This window comes from Zonotrichia leucophrys, chromosome 28 (genome assembly GCF_028769735.1).
Source record: "Zonotrichia leucophrys gambelii isolate GWCS_2022_RI chromosome 28, RI_Zleu_2.0, whole genome shotgun sequence".
In the NCBI taxonomy this organism is placed as follows: domain Eukaryota; kingdom Metazoa; phylum Chordata; class Aves; order Passeriformes; family Passerellidae; genus Zonotrichia; species Zonotrichia leucophrys.
In genome coordinates this window covers 3,090,772-3,112,746 of record NC_088197.1, presented here as the reverse complement: position 1 = coordinate 3,112,746, position 21,975 = coordinate 3,090,772, and the positions used below count along the sequence as shown (strand labels likewise).

At 50.6% G+C, this 21,975-nt stretch overlaps 3 protein-coding genes across 3 annotated transcripts; 2 read left to right on the top strand and 1 right to left on the bottom strand.

Moving 5' to 3' along the window:
- Positions 1-1,556: 1,556 nt before the first annotated feature.
- On the bottom strand, positions 1,557-3,592 carry LOC135458845 (mast cell protease 1A-like). Its single transcript, XM_064734250.1, has 5 exons — positions 3,323-3,592; positions 3,095-3,242; positions 2,728-2,863; positions 2,234-2,485; positions 1,557-2,009 (listed from the first exon to the last, which is right to left on the bottom strand). The coding sequence occupies exons 1-5, from the start codon at positions 3,384-3,386 to the stop codon at positions 1,875-1,877; spliced, it is 735 nt and encodes a 244-aa protein (XP_064590320.1). The 5' UTR covers positions 3,387-3,592; the 3' UTR covers positions 1,557-1,874.
- On the top strand, positions 2,238-8,991 carry S1PR4 (sphingosine-1-phosphate receptor 4). The gene is made up of 4 exons (XM_064734248.1): positions 2,238-2,357; positions 2,992-3,174; positions 6,004-6,133; positions 6,927-8,991. Exon 4 carries the CDS (start codon positions 7,076-7,078, stop codon positions 8,279-8,281), a length of 1,206 nt encoding a protein of 401 aa, XP_064590318.1. The 5' UTR covers positions 2,238-2,357; positions 2,992-3,174; positions 6,004-6,133; positions 6,927-7,075; the 3' UTR covers positions 8,282-8,991.
- Positions 8,992-9,479: 488 nt separating this feature from the next.
- Positions 9,480-20,279, top strand: NCLN (nicalin). Its single transcript, XM_064734152.1, has 15 exons — positions 9,480-9,735; positions 13,219-13,409; positions 14,240-14,384; positions 14,988-15,082; positions 15,258-15,338; positions 15,614-15,717; positions 15,990-16,078; positions 16,211-16,350; positions 17,267-17,445; positions 17,626-17,713; positions 17,813-17,851; positions 17,948-18,111; positions 18,707-18,760; positions 18,852-18,930; positions 20,063-20,279. The coding sequence occupies exons 1-15, from the start codon at positions 9,555-9,557 to the stop codon at positions 20,120-20,122; spliced, it is 1,689 nt and encodes a 562-aa protein (XP_064590222.1). The 5' UTR covers positions 9,480-9,554; the 3' UTR covers positions 20,123-20,279.
- The last annotated feature ends 1,696 nt before the right edge of the window (positions 20,280-21,975 follow it).

Here is a 21,975-nt window from a genome sequence, read left to right as displayed (position 1 = left end):
CCCTGACCTGGTGTTTTACCAGCCACTGCCCACACCCAAGGGCTCAGAACACAGAAAATCCAGCTCCCTGCAGCCCGTGGAGCCTCTTGCAGCTCAGAGAGATCAGCCTGCTGTGCCCTGTCAGGACCAGGACATTCCTCTGGCTGCCCTGAGTGATTTAAGACCTTGGCACAGAGTCACAAACACCTGTGCCTTCCATTTTAGCCCATGGAACCAATACCAACTTTGTGTGAAGATTTACAAGCCACAAAAGTTTGAGTAGAATGATGGTTAATTTGTCACAGGGTGAAAAAGCAGAATTTTGGGGTTTTTAGAATATGGGTTCAAGAGACAAGATGGAGGAATCTGGGTGTGTCCTGTCCTTCTTCTCCTTCTTCTTGTCCTCCATCTTCTGCTGTGATGGTGGCACTTTTGGATTGGTGTAGAGTAGAGACAGACTGTCTAACATAGGTGATAGGTATTGGAAAATTATTGTAAATAAAGTACACACAGTTTTTAGTATAAAAAGTTAACACCACCCCAAGGACAGGCACTGTGTCTCAACCCAACCTGCTGGACAGATCTCAGCAGGTCAGAGAAAGAATGGAATAGATATGAGAAAATAAACAACCTTGAAAAGCAGATCTGATTTCTTCTTCGGTTGTGGGGCTGGGAAAAAAAGACTTTTAATACCTCAGGGGTCATCTCAACCACAGAAAACCCAAGAGTGCCCTGTGGCCTTGCTGTGCAGCTGCTCTGTGCCCTGGAGATGGAACCCTCAGAGCCCTGGGCACTGCTGGTGCCCACATCCCTTCTGCCCATGCTCCCAGGAGGGTGGCACCGCTCTGAAGTTGGTGATGGGATCTGTGCCCATCATCCTGCCCATTCCTACCTGGGCAGTTTTACTCCCCATCAGTGATTGCAGCTTCTTCGAGTCAGGTCTCATAAGTTCTTGCAGGTCTGTTACTCACCCAAGGTAGCTCAGCTGCTTTTGGGGGCATAAAATCAGCAGGATGGGCTTCTGTGGCAGTGTTGGGAACAAAAAGGTTTAATAAAAGGCAAAATAACAAACAGGGAAAAACTGAGCTAGATGCAAGAGGTCCTTGCTCCTGCTAAAACACCTCACAAAAGTGATTAGTTTTAGTTTCTTAGTTCTCTTCTTTTTCTAGTAAATTGCCCAAGCAGGATTTTTTGGCTTCTGTCTAATTAGCTATCCTTAAATTTAAGGTGAAATTCCCCAGGGACTATGAGGTGGATTTTTCACCTAATGGAAGAGAGAAATTTCTGGGCTTCTTTCCTTTTTGAGGGGACAAAGGACAATTTTGTCACTCCATCAATAGGAGGCACATTCCCATACTCATCACCCCAAGAAGGGCAAGCTCAGCTCTTATTTCTGATTCTGCCACAGACTGAGGATGCAGAGCTGTGATTTCTGCACCTCTCAGGTGCAGCAGCCAGAGCCTCCCTCCTGTTAAATGGGATTTAAACATTAAACATGTGATTTAAACATTTAAACATTAAACATGGGATTTAAACACTTCTCTCTGTGGCAAGGCCACAAAAAAACACACAACACGCGCTGGGAGGGGCAGCTTTGAGTTTACTCGAAGTGCAAGCAGGGTTCAAGCAGGAACAGGGTTATCTCTGAAGGAAGTGGGGTTTCTTGTGGCACAGCCTCTTTTTGTGCCATCTGGGGCCATCTCTGCCCCTGCCAGGGGGACAGACAGCAGGCAAGGACAGACAGCAGCCCCAGAACACAGTGAAGGTGCCCTGAGCAAGTCATTTGGGTTCCTGAGGAGACAGCAGGGATTTGAGCCTTCAGCAGGGGCAGGAAGGAAGATTTGCAGTGTCCAGGGCACAGCAGAGCTGGAGAAATGCTCCCACTGCCACTGCCACTATTTATTCATGACTCTTCTGATCCAGGGCAGGTAGTTGGAGATGCGGGCGTAGACCCCGGGTGGGGAATCATAGCCAAAGGAAACAACTCCTTGTGCCACGTTATTGCACACCAGGGGCCCACCAGAATCTCCCTGGAGAGAGATGAAAGTGATTTTAGAGACAGCAGATTTTTATTTTTTTTCTTGCCTGTGGTAACAGATTTGCTCCCTCCCTGCCCTGGGGCTCCATTCCTGCCCCGTTTCCCAACTGGGCTGATCTCTACCCCTGTGGCTGGTGCCAGCACACCCAGAGAGCCAAACCCTGTGCTCAAACACTTGTCACCATCTTCCAGAACATCCCCTGTGCCCTCTCCTACCTGGCTGGAATCCCTCAGCTGGTGGAAGCTGCCTGCACAGATCATGCCAGAATTCAGCTGTGGGTAGAAGAGGCTGCATTTCCTGCGGCTGTAGATGGACACCTGGGTCTCAAAGAGCTTGCTGGTGAGCCTGTCCTGGTCGATCAGACCCCAGCCTGCAATCATGCACTTGGTGCCCGTGGGGAGGTCGCTGCCAGTCCTGGGCAGACGGATGGGCTGCACGTATTCATTGAGAGTGGCCTTTGATGTCAGCTAGAGGGGGTTCAGAGAGGGTTGTGAGCAGGATATTTGCTCTGCAGAGGCAGGCAGGGTCTAGCAGGCTCTGCCAGCTGCTGTGAGAGCCGCACGAGGCTCCAGCCCTGCCCATGGCTCCTTCCCAGATCCCTCCCAACCTCCAGCACCTGGGGCAGAAGCAGCTTTGGGGAAGGAGCCCCACAAGCTCTACCCAGCCCCTGGTGGCCCCCCAGCCCCTCTGTCCCCTCAGAACTCCTTGCCTGCAGCAGCATGATGTCATTTGCATAGGTGATGGGGTTGTACTCAGGGTGCTTGTAGTACTTGAGCACTCCCCGGACCTGCTGGGATTTTTCTGGTTCAAAGATGTCATGAGCCCCCAGGATGACTGTGGTGTTCCTGGCCATGGCAGAAGGAGGGGGAAAGGGGAAATCAGGCTGGGGAAAGGGGAAATCAGGCTGGGGAAAGGGGAAATCAGCCTGGGTGTCACCCCCTCCCTCCCTTATTTGATATATTTCATTTAACAGGCAGGTGCAGAGAGCTGCCCAGCACAGGAGGGATCTGCTCCAAAATCACTCCAGGGAAGACTAGGGGAGAAAAACAGGGATAAACCCCTGTATCAATACTCACCCCAGGCAGTGTGCAGCTGACATCACCCAGTCAGGGGCCACCAGGAAGCCCCCACAGTACCCATGCTCTACGATCTTCAGGTATGCCATGTAGGGGTGCGAGTGGGGCCGTGCCTCGTGGCCCCCCACAATCTCACCCCGCAGAGCACCTGCAAAAGAAACCCAGCCTAATATGAGCCAGGGGCTTCTGAGACCCCCAAAGCAGCCCCAAAGCACAGCCCTGACTCACTGGCACTGGCCCATGGGCAGCAGAGCAGCAGCAGCAGGGCTGGCATTGTCCAAAGCTGGCACATCTTTGCCCACTTGGGTGCAATCCTGAGTTTGCCCCTGGCCAGGAGCTGCTTTTATAGCTGTGCCCAGCAGCCGGGAAACCATGTGCAAAGGGCTGATTGGGTTAATCAGGGCATCTTTGGCCTGGCCAGCTCAATGCCCACGTCCCCCTGACTGGCACTGATGGGTGATACAGCCCAGGGTGGAAATGCCAGGGCAGATAGAGCCTGGCACAGCACAGTCACAGCCTCAGGGGGTGCTGGAAGCAAGATTAGAGGTGGTTTTGAGGTGTGATTTCATAATTCTCTCACACTTTCTCTTTAATGTTTTTTGCCCTGAGGAAATGTAAGGTTCTAAAAAAAAAGCCACTTAAAAAAAACAACCAGAAAAACTTGGCCATTTAAAGTTGTGACTGTGGTCTAGAGGAGACAATGTGAAATTTGGTCTTTCATATTCTTGTTTTCCTTTGAGAAATGCTCTGCAGAGCCTCTTTTTCTACAGATTCACCATCACCAATTTAAATGAAAGGGCAAACAGCTGAGCTGGTTTTGAGCACTGTGAAAAGTCAAATCTGCAGGGTTTTGGGTCAGCCCATGTCAGAGGGGCTTTTCTGACTCTTCTTGGCTCCTCTGGGGGCAGAAGCATCCTGCCAGCTGGGGACTGGGATGTGGGAAATGCTCTGTGCACCAGAAGAGACCAAAGCGGGGAAGTGCAACCACCCAACTGCCAGGAGTGAGTGCTCAGTCATTTTTAAACCAAATCTGCTCCACCCTTCCTGGAGCACAAAAACACCTGCAAGTGGATGCCTTGGGCTGTGCTGGGGCCATGCAGCCTGACACTGAGCTCTCCACAGAGCTGAACCCATGGTTTGGTATTTTAAATCTTAATATCTGAAAGCACGAGCTTTAATCAGGACTTTGCAGCAGCACAGCAGGAAAACCTCAAGAGGAATCATCGATATTTTATCTTGTGTTTGTAGTTTGCTCTTTTTGCCTTGCAGTTACTTGTGGGTCTCCCACAATCTGTGGGTGGAAACCCTGCTGGGAGCAGCAGCCCCAGGACAGGGGGGACAGGCCATGGGCACAGGGAGCTGAGCTGCTCTCCTGCTCCTCTCTGAGTGCAGACCAGTTCCTCTCTCTGAGGCCAAGGTGTTTTGGCCTTCCTGCTGTCCTCTGGAAGGTGCCAGGGATGCTGAGGTGCCTCATCCATCAATACCTGCTTTAGGCATGGAGCTGGAGAGATCCACAGGGATTCAGGTGCCCCCTGACCTTTGTGTGCCCCCCTGTGTGTCCCCTGACCTTTCCCAGCCCAGCACAAGGAGCCACCAGACAGTTTCAGGCAGTGTCAAGCAGTTTCAGGCAGATTCTGGCTCTGATTTGAAGGGAAAATATGAGAAATGTTGCAGGAGGGGGTGTCCCTCCTCTGCCCCACTTGGCTTCAAAATCAGAACATCTGAACTGGGATGGCAGTAGGGGAGAAAGGCCGAGATCCAGCTCAGGCTGTGGCTGCAGAGAGCAATGGGGATGAGGCAGAGCAGGAATTCTTCTTCACGTGGGGGCTCAGACCCCATTAACCCTCAGTCATGAGCTGGGCACTCCTTGCCTTGGATGTGTTTGTGGAAGGGGCAGTTTTTAGAAAGATCTTTCCATGTTTTGCTGGTCCAGAGAAGCAGAACACCAGGGGTGAGGGGCTCAAGCTGTCCCAGCAGCTCATCTGCCTTGAGCAAAAGGTTTGCCTGCCCCAGTCCCATCCTCTCCACAGATCTCTCAGGAATCCCTGAGACTCAAACATTGCCAGCTCTTGGAGCAGCTGCTTAGAGCCCCTGACAAGGCAAGTTTCTCCATTCTCTGATCTTCCAGGAACATTCCACTGTTGGACAATACCCTTTTCCTGACCCAGAGATTACCCAGACCCAGACACAGAGACCCAGAACTTTCTATCAAGCCCTAAAACTCTCTACAAATCCATTCCCCAAATCAAACCCTAAAAACTCCCTACAAATCCACTTCCCACATTCCACCAGCTGTGTCCTGAACAGACCCATGAGCTGGAGGTTCCCCCTGAGGCAAGAGGAAAGCTCACAGGGGTGATGTGCCAGGGATTCCAGATTTGGGGGGAATTTGGGGTGATCTCCTGGTGCTGAACGTGCAGCCCTGCACTCGTGGCTCGGCCTTCCTGCTGATTTCCTCTCCTTCAATCTGGGGTCATCTGCTGACCTTATCAGTGTGACTTTCTTTCCACTCTGCTGATAGAAAAAGCCAAAACCTCAGCTGAAAGGGTGAGGGTGGAGGATGGAGCCCTCAGCTTTTGATGAGAACCACTCTTGCTTGCACGTGGCTTTCTGCAGGAGCCACCTTTGCATTTTCCTCTTGTCTGAGCTGCCATCCAGGCTGGGATCAGTCCATGGGCTCCCTGGACAGCTCCCTGCTCTTTTCTCTCATCTTGGTGACATTTCCATGGCTCCCTGACAGTCTGGAGTGACAGCCCAGGGCCAGCAGGGCTCAGCTTCTGCTGAGACCCTGATTTAAAGGGTGCTCTGCTTTTCTTTCATCTCTGCCACTCTGCAGCTGATTTGGGTGGGGTCCACCCTGCACAGAAATGTGGTTGATGGTGTAACTTCCCCTTTTTTCATTTTCGTAGGTAGAAGCCTCACTTGTTTTGCACGAGGAGCTGTCCCCACTACCTGCACCGTGCTGGGCCTCAGATGAGGAGCTGGAGAGCATTGCTGAACCTCCCTGGGGCAGCAAGAGCCTCCCACAAGCCATGGCAGGTGAGTGCAAAGGCAAATTCACATCCACAGTTGGGTACAGCACGTTCCAAGGCTTTCCTGTTGAGTTTTGCAAACATAAGGACTTAGGCCAATGCTAGAAATGAACATTTCAGCCATGCTCTGGTTTCTTGGTTCTGCTCTCAGCACCTCAAAGGTGGGAAGCAGCAGCATTTTTGCCTCCTTCCCTGCCTGTGGGAGGATCCTCACCCATCCCTAGCAGGTGCTTGGTGAGTTGAAGGTGTAGCTGCAGTGTCAGGGCACAGTGTCAGCTTGGAGCAGCTGGATTGCTTTGGAGTGGAGGCACCCCTCAGGTGCCAGGAGCTGCACAGACAGGATGGATGTGCCTGGATGTGTTCTGAGACAGTGGCAGGAGCTGGGCTCATGGAGTGACAGCATGGATCTTCCTCCTGAAGAGGGAAGAGGGATGATCTGAGCACAGGGCAGCTGAGGAACAGGCAGTGGCTCTCTGCCAGGCTCTGCAAGCAAAGCATTTTGTGTCTCGAGCTGTCTGGGTGCTCTTACCAGCACTGGGATCTGTTCTGGCTCCCAGACCCCACCCATCAAGGTGTTGTCCCTGTTTGACACAGCCTGCTCCAACCCTGGCACGTTTCTTCACACCTTCACAACCACAGCAAAGCTCAGAATAACCAGACCCTTACCAAGAAATGACAGTTGTTAGAAGAGATGTCAATAGTGGCAGTCACAACAGGAAACTTTATTAAACAACAGGAAGCCCATGCTCATGGGTGGACTTACAAAACACCTCACCCTCCTCTCCCTTTTGCTCTTTCAGTGCTGCAGGGCTGGCAGACAGGGCTCTGACTCTCCCCTCCGTTGAGCAGGGCTGGCTGCAGCCCTCAAACAGAGGATCTGCTCTGCTCCAAGCCTCACCTGACCCTTCCTGCATCGAGCACCCGCTGAGTGCAGACCCAGGCTCAGAAGATGGCTGCTCCAGTGCTGAGCTGGCTGGTGAATCGCTCCCTCCTCCTTCCCCTGGACTCTGCTCACCTGCTTACCCCCAAAGCCTCCTGCCTGCAGCTGGCTGCCACCGGGAACATCAACATCATCCTGCAGCACTACAACTTCTCGGGCAAGCTCAGCAAGCGCCACTCCGCCGACGAGGGCATGGGGCCTCTGCGCACGGCCTTCGTCGCCATCAGCTGCCTCATCATCGTGGAGAACCTGCTGGTGCTGCTGGCCGTGCTGCGCTGCCTGCGGGGCCGCCGCTGGGTCTACTCCTGCATCGCCAGCATCACCCTCAGTGACCTCCTGGCGGGCATCGCCTACCTCTGCAACCTCTGCCTGTCGGGCAGCAAGACCTTCCAGCTGTCCCCTCAGCTCTGGTTCCTCAGGGAGGGCATCCTCTTCGTGGCTTTGGCCGCCTCCACCTTCAGCCTGCTGGTGACGGCGGTGGAGCGCTACAGCGCCATGGTGAGGCCCATCGCGGAGAGCGAGGCCAGCAAGACGCTGCGGCTGCGCGGCCTCATCGCGGCCTGCTGGCTGCTGGCCCTCGCCATCGGCCTGCTGCCCATGCTGGGGTGGAACTGCCTCTGTGATTTCCAGGCCTGCTCCGTGCTCCTGCCGCTCTACTCCAAGAATTATATCCTGTTTTCTGTGGTGATGTTCAGCGTGATCCTCCTGGGGATCATCGGGCTCTACATCTCCATCTTCCTCCTGGTGCAGGCCAGCTCCAGGCAAAGCTGCTCGCGGAATGGCCGCCGGCGCTCGCTGCGCTTGCTGAAGACGGTGCTGATGATCCTGGGGGCTTTCATCGTGTGCTGGAGCCCTCTCTTCGTGCTGCTGCTCTTGGATGTGTTCTGTGACACCGGGGCCTGCAACCACCTGCGCAGCCTGGACTGGACCCTGGCTCTGGCGCTGCTCAACTCGGGCATCAACCCCGTCATTTACTCGCTGCGCAGCGTGGAGGTTCGCCGGGCCGTGGGCAGCCTGCTGTGCTGCTGCTGTGTCAGGGCTGGGCTCTGCAGGCCTGGCAGCTGCGTGACCATCTCAGACATCAACTCTGGTTCCTCCACGGAGAGCTCCCTGCGCTGCCGGGACAGCTTCCGAGGCCCCACGGCCCAGAGCGCTCGGCCCAGGGCGCCTCTGTCCAGCAACTCCAGCATGATGAGCAATCTGCCCAGCCTGTGAGGGGAAAAGAGGTGCCAGACAGCCCCCGGGAGCTCATGGGGCTGCTCCTGGCCTGGCAGGGCTGTAGCGAGGCTGAGCAGTTGTGAACTGCACCACCAGACTGGTGCAGCCCAGGGACAGAGATTGCTCCTAGATTTGAGTGAAAGACACAGGGACATTTCGGGATGGATGCTGTGCTGGGACAGCTGCAGTGCTCAGGTTTTGTATGTGAGCTTTGGGTGTGCAGAGGTGCTGTAGCTGCCCACCTGAGGGTGTTTTGTCCCATAGGATGGATTTCCCCAACCAGGTGGCCCTTCCAAGGCTTTGGAATTCTTTTGGACCTTCTGTGATGGGCACAGCTGGTGGGAAGGAATGCAAGCTTGATGTCCTTCCCAGCCTGAGGATGGCAGAGAGCTGCAGCCACAGCCCAGACTCTCCCCAGGGTGCAGACTGGGCACTGAGCCAGGACAAATGCTGTGACCAAGCTGCAGTGACAGGGCTGGCACTGGCACGGGCACAAGGAGGTGCCCAGAGGGACTAGGGAGCCTGGTGCCATCCTGAGCATGAAGACACAGCCAGTTTGTGCCTCAGATCCCTGCTCTTCTGTTCTCCCATGTGGGGAATAACCAGAGCAGCACCCAAATGCCTCCTCTCACGGTGCCAGAAGGACACAGAAGCACTGGGGACTCACAGTGCTGGCCCAGCCCCTGTGCAGGAGCTGAGCGTGCAGCTCGTTTGTTTTGCATTAATAAATCAGGGTAATCAGAAAGCCTTGGGGTGATTTGCTTCGATTTTTTTTCCTCTGGAGGCCAGGTACTGCCTGGGGATGCTTTTGTAGTCTGGGGACATCTGGAGCTGCCCTCCTGTTCTTGGGACAGGGGGATTGCCCTGCTCAGGGGGCAACAGGTCCTGTTCATCCCATCCTCTCCTTTCCCATTGTATGGATCCCATCGTATGGATCCCATCCCATCCCATGGATCCTATCCCATCCCATGCATCCTGTCCTATCCCATTCTATGGATCCCATCCCATCCCATCCCATTGATCCCATCCCATGGATCCCATTTCATCCCATTATCCCATCCCATCCGCTGAGGGGCGCTCTGGAGCTCCAGGCCGGGATGAGCGCGCCCCCTGCAGGCCAAGCCGTGGCGGCACCGCGGCCCGCACGAGGCCACTGCGACTACAACTCCCAGCGCCCCTCGCGGCCGCCAGCGAACTACGGGTCGCGGTGTGCGGCGCGGGGCGCGCCGTGCGTGCCGAGCAGGCCGCAGTGCGGGCCGGGGCCGCGGCGATGCTGGAGGAGGCGGGCGAGGTGCTGGAGTCGGTGCTCAAGGCCTCATGCCTCCCGCTCAGCGTCCTGCTCTTCGTGCCCGCCGTGCTCCTGCTGCTGGGGCCGCCGCCTGCCGCCGAGGCGGCGCACGAGTTCACGGTCTACCGCATGCAGCAGTATGAGCTGGGCGGGCAGCCCTACGGTGAGGAACGGCACGGCCCGGCCGGGCCCGGTGCTGCCGGCAGCGGCTCCCTCAGGGCTGGTGGGGCCGTGGGAAGGGCCCGGGGAGAACCCAGGGTAGGGCGGCCCGGCCTAGGGGAGGGCTCGGGGGGTCTGGGAGGCGGCAGCGGCCGGGCCCAGGCGCGGGGAGGGCGCAGGAGGGCCCCGGGTCCGGCCGGGTCTCACTGCCCAGAGGGCCCCGCTGGCCGGGTCTCACTGCCCAAAGGGCCCGGTCCGGCCGGGTCTCACTGCCCAGAGGGTCCCGGTCCGGCCGGGTCTCACTGCCCAAAGGGCCCGGTCCGGCCGGGTCTCACTGCCCAAAGGGCCCCGCAGGCCGGGTCTCACTGCCCAAAGGGCCCCGCAGGCCGGGACTCACTGCCCAGGGGTTCCGTCCGGCCGGGTCTCACTGCCCAGAGGGCCCGGTCCGGCCGGGTCTCACTGCCCAAAGGGCCCCGCAGGCCGGGTCTCACTGCCCAGGCTCGGTACGAGCGGGAGAGGGGCTGGAGCTCCATGGGGGTGACCCAGAGGTAGCCAAGGTGCCCCGATCTGTGGGCTGAGGGCTCTGTGTTCTGGGCTCCTGCATTGTGATAAACTCGGGTGTGAGCTCAGCTTTGTCCTTTTGCCTTTGACTCCTTTATTGACAGGTTGATTCCTCTCTGCTGTTCATCCTCCTCATCCTCAGCTCTGTATTGCTCCAGTGGCTCCATTTCAGAGCCAGTCCCCCCCCGTGTTACAGCTGACCTTTACTTCCTCTGTTCTCTCACTCGCAGCCTGCTGCTTGTGCAACACCTTTCTCTGGGTCAGAGACACGCCCTGTGCTGGAGTCCTTGAGGTGCTGCAGCCCTCAGCCTCCTCCCCTGTGTGCCCACAAGCCCAGAGCCAAAGGTTGTTTCTGGGTCTTCTGTAGAGATTTTATTCCAGGCCAGGGCGTGTCTTCTGTCTGAGTGACTCTTCCTATGGATTTAACAATGAACAGCCTCACTTTTCATTTGTGCTGTCCATGAGACACCACCTCTCATTCTTTCAGATCTTAATAAGTTCAAATATAGGAGATATGAATTGCAGCTGTGCCTGTGTACTTCTCAAACACTTCATGCTTCTGCTGGCTTCTAAATAAATGAAATTAATTCTGGGTTCTTCCATCACAGTTTCTAGGAAGGTGTCCACACCTTGAGGGCTCTGGCAGCCTCAGGAGCTCCAGGGCAGGCCCTGCATTGGGATAGGACTCTCTCTTTCTTTCTTTCCTCAGGTTCTGGGAGCTGTTTGCTGGCAGCCTTAGCAGGGATCTGATTCAGCTGCCTTTCACTTTGCTTGCCTGAATGTCCCCTCTACCCAAGTGCTCACAATTTTGTGACCTCTTGAAAAGCCAGGTGTTATATTTTTAAGATGCTTCCAGTTTACTTTTTCTGCTGTTTCCTTTCCTGGAGCCTTTTAGCTTGGTGGGCTGTTTCCTTTGTTCCTTCTTGCTGCTGTTCGTGTTCCCTGTGTGTTCTGAGATGTCCTTCAGGATAAAAGCTGCATTTCAGAGCAGTCTGAATTGGAAAGGACCCACAAGAAGCACAGAGTCCAACTCTCAGAGAGAATTACCCACAGAGGGATCAAACCCATACCCTTGGTGTTATTAGCACCATACTCTGACCAGCTGAGCTCATTTGTTGTTCCAGATTCTTGTATTTTTATTTCCAAAAATACCAAGGAACGGGTTGCTGCTCAGCCTCCTCTTGCAGAGGGAAGAGTTTTCTGTCAGCATCACTCGTGGAGCAATTTAAGAACAAGCTTGGACTTCCTCTGATACTGATAGAATGAGAATTCTTTAGTTTGTGAATGAGTTTTTTACATTTACACACAGCTCTTTGTAGAAAAGCTACAGAAAATCAACCTGTCAGGAAAATACTGTTTTGTCTGCTCTGCTCAGATATCAGAGAGAGCAGAACTTCAGGTGCACACATCGTTTTACACATCATTCCTTTGGGAATGGTGGAGGGATTATCCTCCTTTTCAATTGTTTTTCTCTGGTTGGAGTGGTGGTCCTGTTAATATTTATTTGTTTGGTGTCAGAGCTCTGTGGGGAGAATGCACATTGTGCCTGGCCTGTTTCTGGGTGTGTGGCCCTCACTGATACTGTGCAGGGGAAATGCAGATTTTTCTTGTTTAGGTGTTTCTGTGACCAAACTAATGTTAGAGTTAAGTTAAGCCAGGTTTAAATGTAGTTCTTAGCAATGCTGCTGTCTGTCCCAGAACAATGAGCTCTCCAGTGGAGGTATCAAAATTATAGAAGAATAAATTGAATTATAAATTATAGGGTGGATTTGACCCTCTCTAATTTCACAAGATGTCCTTTTGGCCCTCCCTTGGGGAATGCAGCAGCTTCTGGCAAGCTTGCTGTGCTCCCAGGGGATTGCATTTCCAGTGGGGGATTTGATCTGCTGCAACTGAGAGCAGGAGAGGGCGAGCCCTGAGGAGCAGCCTGCTCTTCCAGAACCTTCCTTGGGGTTACCTGGGGCACTCTGGTGTCCTCAGGGTGACATGGGGCAGGCTGGTGTCCTTTCATCAGGGGCTTCTGCAGCTCAATCCTCCAGCTGGGGGAGGCTCTGGAGAGGCCAGGCTGTGTCCAGGTGTGTTGGTTATCAGGTGCAGGTGAGCAGACAGGTGACCTGAATGTTTTGTAGAGGATTTAGATTAGAAGGTAAAGTTGTGGGGTGTGGAACAGGGGTGTTTGGCAAGATTTAGACTGGAAGGTGAAGCTGTGGGGTGTGGAACAAAGGGGGTCTGGCAGGGTTTAGACTGAGAGTTGCAGCTGTGGGACATGGAGCAAGAGGTCTGGTAAGATTTAGACTGGAAGGTGAAGCTGTAGGGTGTAGAACAAGGGGGGTTTGGCAGGATTTAGACTGGAAGGTGAGGCTGTAGGACATGGAACAAGGGGTCTGGCAGAGCATAGAACTGGAAGGTGAGGCTGTGGTGTGCAACAAAGGGGGTCTGGCAGGATTTAGACTGGAAGGTGAGGCTGTGGTGTGCAACAAAGGGGGTCTGGCAGGGTGTAGACTGGAAGGTGAGGCTGTAGGTGTGGAACAAGGGATCTGGCAGGATTTAGACTGGAAGGTGAGGCTGTAGGACATGGAACAAGGGGTCTGGCAGGATTTAGACTGGAAGGTGGGGCTGTAGGTGTGGAACAAGGGGTCTGGCAGGATTTAGACTGGAAGGTGAGGCTGTAGGTGTGGAACAAGGGGTCTGGCAGGGTTTAGACTGGAAGGTGAGGCTGTAGGTGTGGAACAAGGGGTCTGGCAGGATGTGGCTGCACAGGAAAACCCACAGACCTCTGCCCCATCTCTGCCTCAGCCAAGGAGGCGAACTCACCTTCCTGCAGCCCCTCAGACTGTCCCTAGGAGCGTTCTGAGCAGGAGGCAGGCTGGATCAAGGGGGTTGGGATGCAGTTCCTTATCAGCCCTCCTGCTTTCCCTGCTGGCAGGCACCAGGAGCGCCGTGCTCAACACGGAGGCGCGCACCGTGGAAGCGGACGTGCTGAGCCGCCGCTGCGTCATGATGAGGCTGGTGGACTTCTCCTACGAGCAGTACCAGAAGGCTCTGCGCCAGTCAGCCGGGGCTGTGGTCATCATCCTGCCAAAATCCATCTCCTCTGTCCCCCAGGATGTGGTGAGGGTAAGCAAAAAAGTTTTCTTTCCCTTCCCATGGGAGGTGTGTTGAAGGGAAGCTTGGTTGCTGCAGGGTTGGAAGATCGTATTCTAATTTTAAAACTTCTCTCTCTGGTTGTTGATTTTTTCTTCCTCTCTGTGGTGGTGTTTGCAGGGGTCCCAGGATGAGGGAAGAGATGAGAATTTTGGCTTTGTTTCAGAAGGCTGATCTATTATTTTATGATATATATTATATTGAAAGAAAATGATATATTGGAACTATACTAAAAGAATAGAAGAAAGGATTTCATCAGAAGGCATGAAAGGAATTGAAAGGAATGATAATAAAATCTTGTGACTGACCAGAGAATCCAAGACAGCAGGAAAAGGGAAAAGGAATGTTCCTCACTTGGGGTCACCAATTGTGGTGGTGTGCACAGGGGTCCCAGGATGAGGGAAGAGATGAGAATCTTGACTCCATGTTTCAGAAGGCTTGATTTATTATTTTATTATATATATTATATTAAAACTATACTAACAGAATAGAAGAAAGGATTTTATCAGAAGGCAAGCAAGGAATAGGAAGGAATGGAATGATAATAAAATCTTGTGACTGACCAGATAGTCTGAGACAGCTGGACTGTGATTGGCCATTAATTAAAAACAACCACATGAGACCAATCAAAGATGCACTTGTTGCATTTTACAGCAGCAGATAATCATTGTTTAAATTTCCTTTCTGAGGCTTCTTAGATTCTCAGGAGAAAAAATCTTAATAAAAAGATTTTTCATAAAATATCATAGGGACACCTGTCGTGTTTAGCAGATGTTAAGTTTGTGTCTCACTTAAATCTTCAGCAATTCATGGAGATAGAGCCAGAAATGCTTGCTATGGAAACCATTGTGCCAGTCTACTTTGCAGTGGAGGATGAGGAGCTGCTGTCTATCTATGAACAAACACGGGCTGCTTCTGCATCACAGGGTTCTGCCTCAGCTGCAGAAGGTGAGTTCCAGCAAGGAGAAACAAGTTTTGAGGAAGACAGGGCTGTTCCCACCTCTGGGAGGAGTCTGCTGTGCACCACGAACCAGTGTTCTGTCACCTTTGTGTTTATTCTTTGTCAAAGTGTTTAGAGATTCAGTGGAAGAAAAGCACAGGATAAGAAAGCAATACTTGACTATATTTGGATATACAGTTGCAGGAAGTTCTCAGTTTCACCCTGTTTCAAGTAAGGTAGAAATCAAAACTAGGTTAAATCAACATAACTGTTAAGTGATGATGGTGTGCTGGTAGAAGCTGAAACTTTTTGTCTGACCACAAGTCAGTTTGATGCTTCCATGTAAATAATATGACTGTCTTTATTTATCTGCTGCTTATGACTAATTTTAGCACTACTGGGGAAAAGTTTTTGACCAGCCAAAAAACTGGGATTTTAGTACAGAATGAAAAAGCACCAAGATTCTGTGTCATTGCATAAACACCAGTGACAACTGAGAGGGCTTCAATGGTTTAAAGCTGGTCTCTCCAAAGCTCAGTTAGCAGGGGAAAGGAATGGATGAAACATCCCCAGATGTACATTGTGAGGTTTTTTTGGTGTTTTTGTTTCAGTTCTGCTGCACACAGCAACTGCCAATGGCTTCCAGATGGTGACCAGTGGGGCTCAAAGCAAAGCTATCAATGACTGGCTCATCCCCAGTGTGGAGGTGAGTTGTGGATGGGTGAGGTGACTTCTTTGATTGGGATTTTATCAGGGGGGTCTCAGCCAGGTATCTGAAGTCCTCTCAACTGACTCAGCAGGAATGTAGAAGCCAGTCTGTCCTTGTACAGGCACACAGGAGGTGATGGGGACTGACCATGCTCTCTCTCTTTCCTCTGCAGGGAAGGCTGACAGGGCTGGGTGGAGAAGACCTGCCCACTGTTGTGATAGTTGCCCACTATGATTCCTTTGGAGTGGCTCCAGTGAGTATTTTTTTCCTGGAACTCTCTATTTCTGTCCTTTTCTCCTCTGCCTTAGGTCTGTGGGGCAGTTTCTGTGTCTTTCCTTGGCCTTAAGGCTGTGGGGCAGTTTCTGTGTCTTTCCTTGGCCTTAAGGCCGTGGGGCAGTTTCTGTGTCTTTCCTTGGCCTTAAGGCCGTGGGGCAGTTACAAGTGGAGCCCAGTGCTGTCCTGCAGCTGTTCTGGTGGCAGAGCCAGTGCAGCTGTGTCACCTTGTGTCTGTGCCACCTCCCCCTGCAGTGGCTGTCCCACGGGGCTGACTCCAATGGCAGTGGGATCTCGGTGCTGCTGGAACTGGCCAGGCTCTTCTCTCGGCTCTACACCTACAGGAGGACCCATGCTGGGTGAGGAACTGCTCTGTTTGGGGTTTAATATGTGTAGCTGACACGTGGAGGGGATGATGTGAGGAGCAGATTCCATCCTCAAGCACTGGGAGCTCCTCAGTTTTAATTTCTCCTGAGTATGTGCCATGTGGGAAGTGGTGATGGCCAGTTTGCTTTGTGGTTGTGATTTCACCACACCTCCAAGTGCAGGAATCCCTGAGTGCAATTTCAGTTCCTGAGTGCAGGAATTCTTGGAGTGCAGCATGCTAACCCTTTTCTTCTTGGATGGGCAGGTATAACTTGCTGTTCTTTGCATCTGGAGGTGGCAAGTTTAATTATCAAGGAACTAAGAGGTGGCTGGAGGATAATTTGGACCACACTGGTGAGTAAGGGGCTGGTTGTGTTGAAAGTTTATAATTAATCAGCTCTCCTGTGAGAATCCTTGCTTTTTTAGGGAGGTGGAAATCCCAGCACAAGACATAGCAATAAAGGTTTTTGGATTTTTCTGTTCCAGATTCCAGCCTGCTGCAGGACAATGTAGCATTTGTTCTCTGCCTTGACACCCTGGGCAGAGGCAATAGCCTTCATCTCCATGTCTCAAAGCCTCCCAAGGAGGGCACCTTGCAGCATGCATTTCTGAGAGAACTGGAGATGGTAAGGAAAAATTCCTGGGGATTTGGGACTTACTATAGAGCTCTCCATGAGAGGAAGGAAGATATGAAGAAAGGTGTGCTGTTAAATAATTCATGTATTGTTTAGCATCACTTGATTTGAGGTGCAGACAGATCCTCATGCCACAGTCCCAAGTGAAGCAGATCTACAAATGCTACCCTGTACAGATATTAAAACAGCTCTTTTTGACATGAAAATAATAATAACAATAATAACAATAACAATAATAATAATAATAATAATAATAATAATAATAATAATAATAATAATAATAATAATAATAATAATAATAATAATAATAATAAACCAGCTTTAATAATATCAATAACTGCACCTTATGTTGTGGAGCACACAGGAGTGGGTGTAGGCAGGCAGGGCAGTGCAGGGTGGGACTCTGCAATAATTCATGTGTTATTTGGGATTACACAATTTGAGGTGCAGACAGATCCTCATGCCACAGTTTCAAATGAAGCAGACTAGGTCTGCAAATGCTACCCTGTACAGACATTAAAACAGCTCTTTTTGACCTGAAAATAATAATAATAAACCAACTTTAATAATATCAATAACTGCACCTTACGTTGTGGAGCACACAGGAGTGGGTGCAGGCAGGCAGGGCAGTGCAGGGTGGGACTCTGCAATAATTCATGTATTGTTTAGCATCACTTGAAGTGCAGACAAATCCTCATGCCACAGTCTGTACAGACATTAAAACAGCTCTTTTGGACCTGAAAATAACAATAAACCAGGTTTAATAATATCAGTAACTGCTCCTTATGTTCTGGAGCACACAGAAGTGGGTGTAGGCAGGCAGGGCAGTGCAGGGTGGGACTCTGCAGTGGGCAGCACCCCTGAATGTGATTTCACCACACCCTGAATGGTTTCCCTTTGTCCTCAGGTTGTTGCCAACCAGTTCCCAGAGGTGAAGTTCTCCATGGTGCACAAGAAGATCAACCTGGCAGAGGACATGCTGGCGTGGGAGCACGAGCGCTTCGCCATCCGGCGCCTGCCCGCCTTCACCATCTCCCACCTGGAGAGCCACAGGGACAGCCTGCGCAACAGCATCATGGACAGGAGGTGAGGGGCTCCAAATCCAGCCCAAAAACCTGCCCTCACAACTGTTTGTGCTGTTCTGGTGGTCAGGGTACAGGTGGCAAATGTTGGGAGTTGGGCTCTGTGTTCAGGCTCAGTGAAAAGTTGGTGTTTGTGGAGGGAGTGATGCCATTGGCAGGTTCATTATTTCCTCTTCTGCTTTAGGGCACGAATAGACACTAAAGCACTGACCAGGAATACTCAGATCATTGCTGAGGCTTTGACAAGGGTCATCTACAATCTAACAGAAAAGGTAAGAGATGCCCACTGTGGCAGTGCTGGCCAGACTTGTCCTGCCCAGCCAAGCTCAACAACAACCTGAGTTAATTCTTTTTTCCATTTTCCCTTGCAGGGAGCACCTGCAGATATGCAGATCTTCACAGATCAGATGGTAAGCACAGTGCATTATTTTTATAACCTAGAGTCTGGGAGAGAGAGAGCTCTGATGTGTGATTGACTCCTTTTCTCTGGTGGTATTTTTTTGCAGGAAATCCAGCAGGAGCAGCTGGAGTCAGTGATGGACTGGCTGAGCAGCCAGCCCAGGGCTGCCCAGCTGATTGATAAGGACAGCACCTTCCTCAACACCTTAGAATATTACATGGGACGTTACCTGAAGGATGTCAAGCAGCACCATGTGAAGGCAGACAAACGGTGAGAAAAAAACATGAAAAACCAGCCAGGACATGCAAACTGGCTTCCCCCTGGACAGAATTTTGTTTCTGAGCTGCAGTTTCCTGATTTCTTGACATGCAGCTTTGTTCTTTTCTGCTCTCCTGTCAGTTTTGGTTCATGCTTGGTGTTCTCCCAGAGAAAGCTGCTTGTGATTCCTCACAGCACAGGAACAAAGCCCAGCAGCTCCCTCTGTCTGAAAAGCTTGGTTTTAAACTCTTTTGGTTCCACTGTTCCCACTCTGAGAGCAGGAGAAGGCTAATTTTTGGTTAATTACAAAAAGGCAGCTTCCATCCTGTGGAACCTGCTCAGGCTGAAGCTGTTTTAGTGAACAGAGGGAGGAATCTTTCATGTTCAGCCTCTTTGGAGACAGCTGAACACCAGCATGAGTTCTGAATTGTGTCCTGGGGCTTCTGAGAGTAGGAAAACAAAGTCCTGATGACTAAAACCAGCTCAAAACCAGTGTGGGGGGTGGTCATGCTTGCCTGGGTGGGTGAACTTGGGAACAGCTCTGAGCTGTCCTGACTGCAGGGTCAAGAAATGCAGCAAAATCTGAACAAATTTCTCCTTTGCACAGGGACCCTGAGTTTGTTTTCTATGACCAGCTGAAGCAGGTGATGAATGCATACAGGTATGGAATTCCTTTGGGCATGCTGGGCTGTTGTCTCACCCCCTGGCAGGAACTGCTGCAGCAATTTCATGTTCCCTTTTCCTTATTCCAGGGTCAAGCCAGCAATCTTTGACCTGCTCCTGGCTGTCTGTATTGCAGCCTACCTTGGTGTTGCCTATGTTGCAGTGCAGGTAAGAGACACTGATGGATTATTTTCCTTCTAAAACAATTTAAATCCAGAAATTCACACAGTGCCAGCACTAAAGCTGGAATAATAATGCCACTTACCTGTGCTCTAGGCAATCTCTTGCCATTCTAATGCAAACTTGGTTTTTAGAGCTGTTTCTTGTACTCAAGGACATGCATAACTCACTTGCTAACCTATTTTGGCTCCAAACTCAAACTTTACAACAAAATTTACCTTGGTAATTTAAAGATTTGTAGCTTGTACTATTAGGAAATAGCTGAACTTGGGATGCAGCTTAGAAATGCATCTTCAGAGTTTTGCTTTCTTTTTTCAATGAAACCAGAAATAATACAGCCAAATTAAATGTAATTTTTGTGTCAGTGTTAACCAAGACAGTATGAGAAAAGCTTTTTTCCTGCCTGGATTCATGAAGGACATGAATGAAAGTGAAGCTTTTTAGGTCACTCTCAATTTTGATCACTCTGTGTCTATTATTTGTTTAGGGAAACCACAAGCATTTAAAATGTGTAAGGATATAAACAAAGGGAAAAACATACTTTGATTTCTATTAGCAATCTTCATTAGTTCTGTTATTTGAATTTGAAATTATTTGAAGCCTGGGTCTTGTTACATCTGTCAAATATCAAATCAAAATACAATCAACCCCAGCAAAATCAAAAGAAGAATTAAGTAAATTTCTAAGTCATTGGGGAAATGGTAAAAGAGAGGATCCAGTTAAAGAATTGTGACTTGCTGGAATCTCTGTTTGCCTGGTTGATTTTTACCTTCCTGGATCTGCTGGCAGCAGTGTTTCTATAGAGACCAGGAACCTGCATGTGTTGAAATCTCCTCGCCTTCAGAAGGAACAGAATTACATTAAAAATAAAAATTTCCAAAATCTTGAACACATCTTCACAGTGAGGTGGTGCAGACCTGCACAAACACTTCTGTAAGCCATCATTTTCTGGATAACTTGGCTTCCTTGTCATAATTCCTCATCCATCAAGTCCCACTCCATCTCCAGGATGAGTGGTTGATGCAAACAAGGCACTGCATTTACTGCTATTGTTTTAAGCCTTCTGCTGAGCTGTGTGTTCAGAGCTGTCATGGTTACTTTTTTTCCCTTCTGTTTGCAGCACTTTGGTCTCCTTTACAAGTTGATACAGAGATTATCCCTTAAAACCAAGCAGCAGTGAAGCACCAATCCCCCACCCAGCAGCACTGAGCCATCGGTGAGCCCATTGGGAACCTTCTGCCTTCCACTGAACCCCGCTGCTCCTTTCCCTTTGTCTCCTCTTTGCTACTGTACAGAGGGGAGGAAGGCATAAAGAAAATGAAATTTTAACTCCTGTGCACCTCTGAAGTGCTTTTCTTCACCTTCTTCCCCTGACTTGCACCATGTCTGGTTTTTCCTTTGCATTTTGGTGAGGGAGAGGCTGAGAGACTTCAGCAATTCCTGCAGTTTTGATTTTTGAGCAGCTTCTCTTGAGTGTCACCCAAAGTCCAGCACCTTCGTGGACACTGTCACACAGCCAACCTGGAAACTGAAGCTACAGCATCTCTGCCCAGCAAACAAGGACTTGGAGCAGTTTTTAAAAAGGAGAAAAAACCAAAAAGTGCACATGCAAATTAAAGAGAATGCAATTAGCAATTAGCATGTTTCCTTATGGCACCTCTTCCTTGAGTTCACTGCCTGGCTTCAGGGAGTTGTGCTGAGCAAGCAGTGTCTGCAGCAAGCACCTTCTTGCATTTTATTCAAACTCTGCCCCTTTTAGGGGGATCTTGAGTGTTTTTACAGGATGAGGAAAGATTTAAGATGGGTTTCTGGCATCAGGCTTCTGCCAGGGACAGGCTCTGTCCTGTCTCTCCTGCAGGATGCATTTTGCTGTGTATTTGATTTCTCTGGAGGTTTTTGGTCCTTGAACAGTTCACAGCTGTCACCACTCTGTGCTAAACTCTTGCTTGATTTTTGAGGGGTGTTCCCTTCTCCAGCTGCTGCAGGATCATGTTCTGTGCTGCTCCATGTACTTACACAAGCTGGATCTGTTGATAACAAGAGAAGAGCAGCTCAGACCTGAAAATTTTATTGAAATACCACAAGCCCTAGGCTAGTTTTAGATCTAGAAGATAACCCTGAGCACTGCCCTGCCACCCAGCAAGTTTTGAGTCCTTTTCTGTAACCTCTTCTGTGTACCTGAGGTCTCTTCACATGCCACAGTGACAATTTTTTATAAATTTAAGCTACTACTTGTAATTAAAGCAGCATATCTCAGGCTGAAAAGCTATTTTTGAATTGAGGTGGACCTTTTTTCTTTGGAATGCAAGGAAAATTCCAGCTGTGGATTCCTGTCTGCTTGTTAGAAAAGGGATTGTTGTGGCCAGTCACTGTCCTTTGGATGGGCACCAAACCCTGATTTCCATCCTCCTTCGTTTATTTTACTCTAATCTCCTTCTTGGAGTATTCTTATCCCATGATTTGTCCTTTCTGCTACTTTAAATATGTAGCAATTTGTTCTTTAAAGGATCTTGTGTTTTCCAGGAAAGCCTGCTGGTGTCAGTGGCTCACCATGGTGCCAGCATGGTGCCAAGCACTCCAGAACCATCAGCCACCCAGGGAAATCTGCCTTTTCCTCATCTTCTGAGTGCTCATCTGAAATGTGTCTCTGCCTTTTCCTCATCTTCTGAGTGCTCATCTGAAATGTGTCTCTGCCTTTTCCTCATCCTCTGAGTGCTCATCTGAAATGTGTCTCTGCCTTTTCCTCATCTTCTGAGTGCTCATCTGAAATGTGTCTCTGCCTTTTCCTCATCCTCTGAGTGCTCATCTGAAATGTGTCTCTCTGCATGCCTGAGGTGCTCGTGGCACTCCTCTGCCAAATGAATTTATAATGACTTCAGAAGTTGCTGGAGTGGCTGCAAGGCAAGCCTTGATTGTTTTCCACTGGTTTTTATGCTCTGCCCATAGAGACTGCATCTGCTGTGCCCTGGGGAGCTGCAGGCCCTGGGCTGGGTGGGTTTAGAACACACATGGTGCAGTGAAGAACTCTGTAGG